At 37.9% G+C, this 13,317-nt stretch overlaps 1 protein-coding gene across 5 annotated transcripts in view; it reads left to right on the top strand.

Moving 5' to 3' along the window:
* Positions 1-13,317, top strand: part of LOC106869848 (uncharacterized) — a 202,785-nt gene that overhangs the window by 68,841 nt on the left and 120,627 nt on the right. The window contains exon 1 of one of the 5 annotated variants that reach the window (XM_014915759.3): positions 3,385-3,911. The exons of the other annotated variants lie outside the window; for them this stretch is intronic. Coding sequence (XP_014771245.2) covers positions 3,801-3,911 — 111 coding nt within the window. The 5' untranslated portion in view covers positions 3,385-3,800. Of the gene's footprint in view, positions 1-3,384; positions 3,912-13,317 lie in introns of those variants that run through there. 5 annotated transcript variants of the gene reach the window in all.

Here is a 13,317-nt window from a genome sequence, read left to right as displayed (position 1 = left end):
TATATAGTAGTAATGATGGTGGTGGTGGTGGTAGTAGAGGATGTTGTATGTATTGGTCACTTAATGTTGTTGTTGCAGTATTTGTGTTTATTAAACAACCTCAGCATCCTTTAGCACGTGACACACCTCGCTGCTCCCCTCTCTCTGTATATGTATGTGTGTATATATACGTGTCTGTGTGTGTGTGTATATGCGTGTATGTATATATACATACACATGTATGCGTGTGTGTGTGTGTGTGTGTGTGTATATATATATCTGCAACCCCCACTCCTCTCCCACTACAACACTGTTGAATTTCCACTACAATTGTAATGGTTTCTCTTCGCCTGTTACAGTGGTGGTGGTCATTATATGGTTGGATGTTGCTGTTGTTTAACCCTAGGTCAGTGCTGATCAAGCTGGACTGGCTGTCTCTTTTGCTAGATCCATCACCACATAATCCAGTGTCTTCTATCCGTTAGAGAATGGTTCGAGGGAGATTTGGTTGCTATTTTTAGCAAGTCGAGCAACCACTCTGAGGCTCCCTGATTGGTTTATCAGTGCTGCTGCTGCTGGTGGTGATGATAGTGATGATGGTGGTGTTGCTGTTGATGATGATGATGATGATGAAGGAGGCATTGATGCCGGTAGTGATGATGCTGATGATGGCGTTTGCTGCTGCTGCTGGCTGCCTGACTGCTGTGTGTATGTACCCCCGCTCTCTATTGTAACTATTGATTGGAGACTGTCCCACTGCTGCTGATTACTTACCCCTCATCAGGTCCCCACCGTCTCCCTCCTATATACACATTGTAGACTATATATATATATATATAAGCACGCATTCTACAATCACTACATAGATACTGTACGCAAACACTACACACACACACACATATATATATATGCAAAGACACACGCATACATACATACATACACACACACACACACACACACACACACACACGCTGTAATCTAACTGTTGACTCCACTTTGATCTCACATATCTCATTGAAACATCACACGCACATGCCTATACACACTCGCACACTCGCACGCACAAACACACACACACACACACACCTCCTCCTCCTCTCCCTCTACTTTCTTTTCACTCCTATCTCTGTTTCTTTCTTCCTTTATCTCCGCATTCTGTGTGTGTGTGTCTCTCTCTCTCCAAATATATTCTTTCTCTCTCTCTTTCTACACGCATATATACGCTTTCGAGCTCATATAATTCCCCTCCTTTGCCACAATAGACATCATCTTTTAAAGTATTAGTACACACACACACACACACACACACAAGACACATATTTACCATTTCACTCTCAATCACACACACACACACTCACATTCACAGACAACACACGCGTGTCCATACACACGCACACACATTCACACAGCTGTAAATATCTTTTCATGTAAATTACACACTAACAGCTGTATTGTGTATAAGTGTGTGTATGTGTATATGTTTATGCGCGTATGAGCGTGTGTACTCGAGTGGATGCGTATATATGTCAATGTATGCGTGTGTATGTATGTGTTTGTTGATGTTGCTCTGTATATATTGACACAACAACAACAACATGAGTAATAATAATAAGGCAGGGAAAGTAGCTGACAAAATCAGTTGAACTTTTGGTGGTTAGCACAACATTGAGGGACAGAGGAGGATCTGCGTGTCCTCTCACTACTCTACTGGTACTACGACCGATGCCGTCCTCACGTACTCCTAGTCTACAGCTGTAGTAAAGGCGACTCGTCTGCTCAGTGTCACGCATACTCCTGTTGTACTCCACTGCTGATACTCTCTTGTTTTTCTTATGGTCAACTGCTTTAGTCGTACTCTGCTGTACTCCTGCTGCTCTCTTCCATTGCTGTATCTCACTCACACACACACACACACACACACACACACACACAAGCTATATATTATATACACTCTATACATACAACTTGCATTCTATTGTAGCATTATTTGCACACAAGATATACAGCACTCAGTCTGTTTCTGTACACACACACTATGTAACCCTGTGTATATATATATATATATATATATATATATATATATATATATATATATATATATATATATATATATATATATATGTATATATGTATATATACACACATGCTGCATAACACTCAATACATAGGCTATAAGCTATATAACACTCTAGATGCTCATAAACTCCAAGCTATATGACACTACATACACACAAACTCCAGGCTATATAATGTTCTGTATATATAATATTTTTAAAGAGTGCATTATAACACTTTTAGTACAAACTTAATTCTCAAGATATAATAATAATAATAATAATAATAATAATAATAATAATTTACGATATTGATTTTTGGATCATCTCTTACTGTTCAATTCTTTCTGAAAAATTCTGTGTTGAAGATTTTTCAATTTTGGATTGGATATCCAGTTCACCTCCCCAATTGATAGAAGAACTCTCAGCTGTGACTTGTCACTGGAACTTTTTAGATTTTGGAATTTGGTAACTGCTCGTTACTGGAAGCTGAATATTCCTGGATTAGTTACCATTTGTTAGGACACTTTCAGTGATCCTGGATTAGTTTACCAAAGTATTTGGATTACTTGTGGCTGACAGTTTTACTTCATTTACACCAGTCATCATTTTAAGCCAGTGAAAGTGGATTCTTGGATTCTTACTGCCTTGTTACCAAATGCTGTGTGTCCATGGATTAGTCACCAGTTGTTAGCAGAAGCTGTCTATTCCTGGATTTATTACCACTTGTTACCATGGTACTATGATAAACATGGAAGTGAAATGAATCTTTGTCTATGAGTTCCAACTATATACAGCTGTCACACACACACACACACACTATTTCTTTCTCTGTCTTTCTCCCTCTCGCTCTCCCCATTTTCTTCCAGTCATCTTTCCCTCACATTTTACCCCCAAAACTAGCCGGGAGGAAACTGAAGCTGTGAGGAGCCTTGTTTATGATTGTGGGTGGGTATTCTTCCTTCCTGACCCCAGAAACCAGGTTCACCAATAAGTCTCCACCCCCATTTATCTCCTTGATATCGCTTTTACTATCAGAGTCCTCATCCTGGTGGCTCTGAAATATTATCCCAGGCGTCTTATTGACATCCAAGAATTCAGTCAGTGGCTGGCCAACAACAACAACAACAATGCTTACTAATTCAGGCACAAGGACAGCAACCCTAGTAATTGACTGGTGTTTTATTTTTTCGACCCCCCCCCCCCAGGAGTCATGAAATGTAAACTTGACCTTGATGAGATTTGAACTCAGAACATTAGGAATTAGTACAAATATTGCAGGGTATTTTGTCCAATTCCCTTAACCATTCTTACAATCCACTGCCCTTTCATAATAATAATAATAATAATAATAATAATAATAATAAAATAACTGTTTTTCAATTTGACACAGAGCCACACATATTTAAAGAAGAGTATTATGATTGACTAAATGTACCCTGGTACTTCATTAATCTCTTGAAGGGTGAAAGAAGGAAAAGTAGGCCCTCTCCTCTTTGTAGGGTTGACACCTAGAATGCAAAGTGGTCAAAGTGAATACCACAAGGATTTTAGTCCCTATAGTCTGTTACTTATTTGAACTGCATACACTCTGCATAGATTCCACCCCCACCCCCTGGCTCTACCCCCACTCTGACGAACCAACACTTTCTGTAAGTTATGGGTGTGACCCTACCCATAAACACCAACAGAACCTGACAACAGCAAAAGAAGAATTTCCATGAAAACTGCAAATGTTGTGTTTGTTGTGTTAACCTATCATTGTTGATGTGGTTGTGTTGTCGACAGCAAGGTTTCTGCTGGTGGAGTGGTGCACCTCATCCACCGACCACCACTGTTGCACTCACTGCAAATGACCAGCTGCAACTTTCCAGGAATGTATGTACCATGAGACTTATTTTTATTGTATTTTTATATTGTTTTTGCTAATTTATCTTATTATTCTTGTCATTACCATTAACCAATGTCCATCACAGAATACCACTGTCTCTATCTACCCACCATTAATCACTATTTTGCACTGTGGTTGCTTCTCAACCACATAGTTCCAGGTTCAGTCTCACTGCATGGCACCTTAGGCAAATGTCTTCTACTATAGCCTTGGGCCTATCAAAGCCTTTGAGTGGATTTGGTAGATGGAAACTGAAAGAAGCTCATCGTATACGTGTGTGTGTGTGTGTGTGTGTATACATATATATACATGCACACATATATATATTTATATATAAATAGATGTGTGTGTGTTTTTGTATCTTTGTCCCTCAGCACCACTTGACTGGTGTTGGTGTGTTTATGTCCTCATAACTTAGTGGTTCATCAAAAGAACCACTAAAATAAGGACCAGGCATTAAAAAAAATAAGTACTAGGGTTGATATATTTGAAGTTTCAAAGTGGTTGCCAAGTGACTGTTGCCAAATGACTGAAAAAGAAAAGGATAAAAGCTATCCACTTCTATCATCCAATGTCCATTACTGCCCACTACCGCCCATCACTGTCCACCTGGCCTCCCCTGTGCCCACCTGTGTTCTTCATTGTCATCCACTGTCCACCATATTACAGGATATCCCCGTTACCTTTTCCTTTCTACAGGCTACCCCAATAATTTTTATCTTCTGTGTGTGTGTATGTGACTATATACTGATGTGATTGCATGCTATTGTGTCTGCCTATGCTGATGTGCACATATATTTTGTGTGGGTGTATATATTAGGTGCATATGTATAAATAGGTGGGTGTGTATGCATATGTGGCTGTGTCTATATGTAGATGTGTGTCTATACATGTAGGTGTGCGTCTGTGTACATTGGTGAATATATGGGTATATATATATATATATATATATATATATATATATATATATATATATATATATATATATATGTGAGTGTATATGTATGTCTGTGGGAGTGTATGCATATGTGTGGGTGGGGAAAATATATGTTCTTGTGTACAATTATCTGCCTGTCTATATATGTTGGTATGTCTATATGCATTCAGCTGTATAATCATGTATGTGCACAGTGGCTTATAGTAGTGCTGTATGTATAAGCAATGCAGGCATTGGTGGTACTAAAGCTCCAAAACCGAGTAACATCTTCTGGTGTATTCCTGTGTTTCTCTCCCCTTACACACCTCCTTGCTGTCAAAAACGGAATCAATATTCTATAAACACGGATCAAACGTGAACATTTCTGAGCGTGAAGTGGAAGACATTGATTTCCTACCACTGTTAGTCTCACATTGGTAGATTTAGGGCAGTTGGTGCAATACTAACCTACTCACTTTCTCTTTCTCTCATCTTTGCCAAATAATGAACACTTGCTGTCGAGGAAAAAATATCTATTAGCATTATTAATACCATTATTAATTTATTAATAATAATAATCTCACCAACTATTGTAGAGGTGGCAAACAAAGCAGACTCTCATGTAATATTTAGTTTTGAGTCCAAGCTCTCTAAGTAATTATATTTATCTGTCATTCTCCCAGAGCTGCACTAAGGTACCAGCTATATTCTATGGTTCAGTCAAACCTACTTTCATGGGTTTGTGCTGATATGAGAAATTATTGCTGTTGTTATTAGTGATAAGGCATGCTGGCAGAATCGTGAGCACACCAGGCAAACTGCTTCGTGGCAGTTTGTCTGTCTTTACATCCTGAGTTCAAATTCTGTTGAGGTCAGCATTGTCATCCTTTTGGGGTAGATACAAAAAAAAAATTGAGCAATGGGGGGATCAGTATAATTAATTTACTCCTTCCCTGAAATTGCTGACCTTGTGCCAAAATTTGAAACCATTATCATTATTAACAGAATCATTAGTTCGCTGGACAAAATGTTTAGCAGCATTTCATCTGTCTTTACACTCCGTGTTTAAATTCCATCGAGATTGGCTCTGCCTGTAATCCTTTCAAAATGCTTAGTGGTATTTCATCCATCACCATGCTCTGTGGTAAAATTCCACTAAGGTCAACTTTGCTTTTTAGGGGTCGTAAAAGCACCCAGTACACACTGTAAAGTGGTTGGTGTTAGGAAAGGCATACAGCCATAGCAGACATGAACAGCCCTTCAGCTAGTCAGCTCCTGTCCAACCCATGCCAGAATGGCAAAACAGACGTTAAATGATGATTATATATATATATATATATATATATATATATATATATATATATATATATATATATATATATATATATATATATAATGTATGTATGTATCATGGTATTGACCAGACCATTGGATATTGCTATAAGTCACTGGTTACAATGCGCTTCACATTGTTTTAGCTTTCAAATGACGCCACCCTCATGGCTGGGTAAGCAGGCCAACATATAAATAAGTATGCATGCATGTGTGCACACACCTACAAACACACCCACAATTTCATTCGTAAATCATAGGTTATTAAGGTGCCATGCACTGGGATTGAACCACCAGTAAAATCAATACCAGTAAGATGGTGGTCAAGTCAGTTCAGAACCTTTCTCTCTTTCTCTTTCCCCCCTTCACCTAATTAATGAATATATTATTTCTATTTGCTGTAATAAACCAAGTTGATAAACGACATTGACTTTTCTCTGACTCAGCTGTTTCATTCAAATCCATGGTGGAACGAAATTAACATTTAAAGAATCCCGGATGTCCCATGTCTGCTGCCCTTCTCCCCTGCACTTCTTTAAATCTCAGGAATCATAGTATTGATGGTTTCTATATTGACTTCACCGATATTTCCACTTGGCACATTGCCTTCAGCAAAACTGGCAATTTGCCAACCAAAGACTCATCGACATTGTGCAACACATACATGTTCAGGACCGACAGCTCATTGTGGCTGTAAAATGCTGGCTTAAGGGTCAACAATCTCTGTTTATTGGGATGCAGTGCTGTTGGCATTGTACAGAATGTAGCTTTTCATTGGTTCACTCAACACATGCATAGAAAAAAGTACCGTGTTTTGGACAAATTGTTTTTCCAGCCAGATGGTCAACTGCTCAACAGTGAAGTCGGGGATAGCTCTGTGATGTGAAGCAGAGTTTATATGACTTGTTCATGATTGAACTTACGACCAATAGGATCAGCAGCCCAATACCCTAACCACATAGCTACTCTGCCTTAATATTGGTGCCAAATTTTGGCATAAGGCCTACAATTTTGGGGAAAGGAGAAAGTCGATTACATCAACCCCAGTGCTCATCTAGTACTTATTTTATCGACCTTGAAAGGATAAAAGGCAAAGTTGACCTTGACAGGATTTGAACTCAGAATGTAAAGACAAGCAAAATGCTGCTGAGCATTTACAGGACAGCACATATGTAGAAAATGGATTTTCAGTGTTTACTGGAATGGTATCACTATCAGACCCCACCTTCTATTGACTTTACATTGTCAGTCATGTGACTTCCCCCCCTCTTCTCATTTGACAACTTTGTGACTTCTCAGAGCGTCTCAGGCAAACTTCAGGTTACCATCATTACCTCCACATGTGTATACCCCAGAATACTACTAGTCGTCTGTGGGCATGGAGTTGGTGCTGGGCAGACATGTCAGATGTTTAAAGTGCAACATGTATTGTAAAGTTGATGGCTGTGTGTGTTGTGGATGCCAGATAGAGTTAGCGAAGAAGAAGAGAGAGTAAACTGGTGAAAGATGAGAAGGATGGAAAGAAGCAGTGTATGTGTGGATGAATAGATGAATCTCAATCATCTGGTGATGAGGATTCAGTTGTTCAATCTATTGATTTACTCATAACATGCAAGTGGTTGAGTATTCCAGACTTGTATATCCTTAATGAAATTTTCAGGCTGAATCAGTTTGACAGTGTATGAGACAAGGCTCCACTTTTGAATTCCGAGTGTAATCCATCTGATGCACTTCCTTATAGTTTCCATCGCTCCATGTCAGATTGAACCCGAGACTTAGTGATTGCATTATGAACTTTTTAAGACAATTGTGTGTCAGTGTGTAGAATATATGGAGAGCTCCATAGCAATGGCACCAGTGACACAGAAACCAATAGCACCGAGTCCACTGGCACTGGGTCCAGTTATATAGATCAGTGGCACACAGACCAATAGCTCTGAGTTGAGTTGTAACAATTCCAGGGGCACCGAGATCAGTAGCACTAATACAACATACACAAATATAAAAGAATGGTGCAGTGAAGATGATGTTTCTGATAAATTGGAGAGATAAATAACTTGGCCATAAATTTAATTAAAACAAAACTATTAATTTCATAATTAGAAGTCATAAATGCAAGTATGACTTCTGAAATAAAATTAGATTTTTTGTGAATTTCTGTCTCATGCTGGTTCTGTGTGTGTGATTTTTCTCTTGTAGTTTGGCCTGATTAGTTCCAGGTGCTGAATAACAATAAAGACTAAGCTTACTGGTTGAGAATAATTCTTAATTTACTGAGAGATTGAGTTAATGAGTGAATACTAATGAGACAATATTTTTTTACTGTCCTGTTTGACAATATGTCACATTTAATATACAACAAATAACTTAGTCTGTTCTGCTGGTGGAAACTTGAAATTCCAAGCATATTTTATCTCAGAGAAGATAATCATTTTTGTTTTACTACTATAGATAAATACTTTTGTAAACGTTGATGGTTAAGTACATACAGGTATGGTGTGTTGATGTTGATTGGATATATATATAGACACACTGCATGGATGTTGACTGGATAGATATATAGACACAGTGTGTAGACAGAAAAAAATATATATATAGAAGCAATGTGTAAATGCTGAAAGAATAGATATATATATATATGTATAGACGCAGTGTGTAGATGCTGAAAGAATATATATTTATATATAGATGCAATGAGTAGATATTGAGAGACTAGGTATATAGACACAGTGTGTAGACGTTTACTGGATAGCTAGACAGAGTGAATAAGTGTTGACTGGTTAGGTATATAGGCACTGTGTGGATGCTAAGTGGTTAGATATATAGACATTGTGTGGATGTTGATTGGGTAGATATGTAAACACAGTGTGTAGATGTTAACTGGATAAGTAGAAATGGTTTGTAGATATAGACTGGATAGGTAGAAATGGTTTGTAGATATAGACTGGATAGGTAGAAATGGTTTGTAGATATAGACTGGATAGGTAGCTTTATGAGAACAGTTTGGCTATCCGACAACTACTTCCAGATCTATTAATAGGAAGGTTACTATACCAGCGAGTATATTGCCGATAAAGTTTCATGTTAAAAAACAAAACAACCTAAAAATAAAACAGTGACTAAAAGTAGTGAATTTTGAAAGTGATTTAATGAGAGGAATAGCAAAGGTTTAGAAAGAAGTAAATCAGTAGGCATTGTTGAATACACACATGTACAACAGAATATGAATTTGTGTATATGTTAAAGTATGGCAGTAGGATCAGGGTGCCAGTTTCAATATTCTAGAGCTTCTGAAATTTTAGAGTATTTTTATAATATCCAGAGTCAAGTTAGATTTGGGAACAAACATGCAGTACAGGGATTTCAACTGGGGCCCAGTGGATAGACTTTTACACCAACATACACACACACACACATACAGACACACATTTGTGCATGCTATTGTATTTTATAAGATCATCATCAGTCCTGTCTTTCCCTCATTCTTAAACGTAATATCAACATTAAAAATTTTAGTACTGTCATTTTAATCAATTGTCAAAACTAAAATGGAATCAATTTATTTGGAAGTGACCAAGTGAGGGAGTTGGTGTTGTGATTTCAGAAGGAGGGGAAGTAATCCATGTAAAGGGAAGTAATCAATGTTATCTTAGAAATATTTGTTTATTGTTTGAGGTTGAGTCCCACAGGTTTGCAGGAGAGAGAAATTATGAGTGTGAGGCATTCATGGCTTTCTCTGGAGCTTTAGTTGTGTTAGAATAAATTGGCTTTAACTAATTATGGACACTAGATCACAGCTCTCTTTTTCTTGGATGATAATTTTTTCATTAAGTAGATTTCGTTGGTTGATTCAAAACTCTATTACTAGTATATATCAGCTCAAAAGATATTTAAGGTAACCCAAGAAGAGTAAATTACATGAATTAATGCTATGCAATCTTGTTTGTTACCATTTGTACCATATCGCCTTAATAATTATAGTAATAATGATTTATTGTGATGATAATTTCTGTTATATAAATGTCAACGTCTTAAATAAACTTGAATCCTGGGAAATATAAAGAAAGGAACGTTGGTAGCTGTGACTTTCATACATTGCCAATAGGTATTAAATGACATCATGGTAAACTTACACAATAAATAATTTACAAGTGGAATGTTAGTGACCCTGGATGGCAGTTGGGTACGACTTAAAGGCGGAGGTAAAGAATACGTACACCACCCGTTTTCAACGTAACAAAAAACCCTAACCCAAACCCTAAACACTGGGTGTACGTATTCTATACTTTCGCCTACTTAAATACAGAGTTCCCAACGCATCTACGCAACCCTAAAATTAACCCTAACGAGCGTGCACTGTAAACACATATCGTTACGTAGATGCATCGGGACTTCTGTATTGAAGTAGTGCCGGCAGTTGCTCCGAGTAAGAACTAATTTGGACCGTGATGACCGTTAGTGATGACAGCGATGATGTTAGTGAGGGCATTGGCGACGGTAGTGGTGATCGCGTCAATAATCGGGTGGTAGTGGTGATGATGTCTATGAATATGGTAGTAACGGAGGTGGATTGTGGACACAGTTTATTGTGTCACCAAATCCATTTTAATAATATTACCAACATATTGCTCACCCAATGCGTCTACTTGTTAACAATTAATTGTTGATCCGTTAATTGATAACTAACTGATTGACTCATTAATGCAGTAATTAACTGCTCAACTTCGTAATTAACTCAACGCAATTGACTGAAAACAAACCAGTAATATAATAAACATTCTAATGTACTCTTTTGTTAATGGTTGTAGGGAAATGGGTTGCAGAATTAATATAGACCAAATAGCTGGCACTATTTAGTTACAACCCTTTATATTCCAAGTTCAAATCCTGCTGACTCCCACTTCGCCTGTTGTTCTTCCATGGTTGATAAAATAAAAGATTGCGACACTTGTGACATGCTGGTTATTGTGTAACAGCATAACATGGCTCCTTTTTTATAGTTACACATATGACCTAGAATGCAATTTAATGTATAATGAAACATGGACTAATACATGTATATTACCAGTTTTTCTGGCAATTGATGATATAGAGTCAAGATTGTGGTGTCAGCCAGGGTTGTCACATGGATTGTAGCATGACATAAGAGAGGTACAGTGCTAGAAGTAGTATCAATGAACGGAACATCACAAACGTGTTGCCTCACAAAGAAAATGCAGGAGCCACTCAGAGCTATTGCAAGCTCTTCTGAAGGTGAAGCTATCAAAATATTGGAAGCCCTTTTGTGTTTTCAACAGGTGTCTCAGGGCCAAATGCATTTCAAATCTTAGCTTGTATGCTTGACCTGAGTGGAACAGCAAGGACTGAATCAGCCTTCATCTGCAGAGGAGTTCCATTTGTAGTCCCTTGGCAACCACAACCATCTTGAACCGATCTTAGCTGCTCTTTAGCCATGGCAGCTTTCTTTGGTTCTTTGAGTTCTAAACCAGGGAGGGGCAACCTATAAGAAGTAGGCTGCATAAGACAATGGCTTATCATCAGGTGAGAAATTCTACTAAAAATATTTAAGTAATTTTTCATTAGTCATGCCACTGAGAAAGTCCTGTGTGTGTCCTGTGAGCTGCATTTTACCTATGACTGCTCTAAATCAATCTTCTGGAGGAAATAGTGCACCCATCATCATCATCATCATCTTCGTTATTATTACCTCCACCTTAACAAAGGCAGGGGTGGGGTTTTCACAGTCAGTTGGTGTGTTTATGTCCCCGTAACTTAATGGTTTACCAAAAAGAGACGGAGAGAATAATTACTAGGCTTTCAAAGAATAAGTCCTGGCTTCAATTTGTTCGACTAAAGGCGGTGCTCCAGCATGGCTGCAGTCAGATGACTGAAACAAAAGAATATATGAATAGCCATCTTTTCTCCTACACTCACTTCCACATGACCACCATAACATGGCAGAAATGAGTAGTTATTGGCTGTAAGTGGTTGACTGTAGACAAATATAGTTGTCATGACAATAAGAAAATAGTGAAGTAATTACTAGATATACAGCTAGACTATAGTAATTAGTCATTAATGATTGGTAAAGTAGAACAGAATCTAGTAGCCACTCCTGTTGAATATGGACTTCTAACTACTTGCTTCACTTAACTCCACCACCAAAACCACTTCCACCAACATTGTAATAATGTAGAAAAAGTGAATAAACTTCTATAGGGATGCTCATGCTGTTAGAAATAGCAGGCAAATCCCCTTCTGATGGAAGGAGTTCTAGCTATGTCCTTCTCATCTATTTGTATATTGTGACTACCTCATCCAATATATCTTTCCTTTTTGTTTTATGATGGTAGGGAGACTGGCTGCTATTTCTAGTTGACTATAGTTAGAAACCAGCTGTTTCTTCATTTGGAGAATCTTCACCTTCCCCATTCAGTCTCTTCCTGCCATCACCATTGTCATGATTTGCAGAGGGAGGAACAAGTTACCAATTTAGTTATTTCCCTTTGTTTTGAGTTCCAACCAATTGAAGTCAAACTTATCATTCTCACTTCCTGGATCAATAAAAAAAAAATGTACCAGTTATATATATTGCAGGAAGTCAACATAATGGTGTGTTGTTTTCTGTTCTTGGTGAAAATAATTATTACATTGTCAGACCACTAATTACTTCAGAGTATTCATTGATTGTAGGTAATTAGTCTGGTTGTCTTACTCCTAGTGTTTAACCAGCTTTGTGATAGTCTGTTTTTGATGTCGATGGGATTGGGGTTTTGGCCCTAATGGTTTCTTACTCCATCTGACAACAAACAAGAAAAGTAATCTTTTTGAGTCCTGCCAACTCATAAAAGCTCTTTTCCTGGTTTCCATGGCATATAAATTCTCCACCTGGATAGGCCATTGGTCTGTTGCAGAATTACTCCTCGTTTCTTTCTGTGTTCCTTTCTGTGGAAGAGCGTAGGCTCGAAACATTAAAGACTTCTTCACTTCCCGAGCGTTAAACTAATGTTGTCTACACCACCTGTCTTCGTCTTTTGTTTATTTTTTGTGAGTTCTCCCCCACCCACCCTATATATATATATATATATATATATATCCACACACACACACACACACACATATATATACATAAATGCACATGCATA

The sequence above is a fragment of the Octopus bimaculoides genome, chromosome 20 (genome assembly GCF_046866305.1).
Source record: "Octopus bimaculoides isolate indiv1 chromosome 20, ASM4686630v1, whole genome shotgun sequence".
Taxonomy (NCBI): Eukaryota; Metazoa; Mollusca; class Cephalopoda; order Octopoda; family Octopodidae; genus Octopus; species Octopus bimaculoides.
Note: the sequence above shows the minus strand (reverse complement) of the source record. Positions and strands in the feature narration are given on the sequence as shown.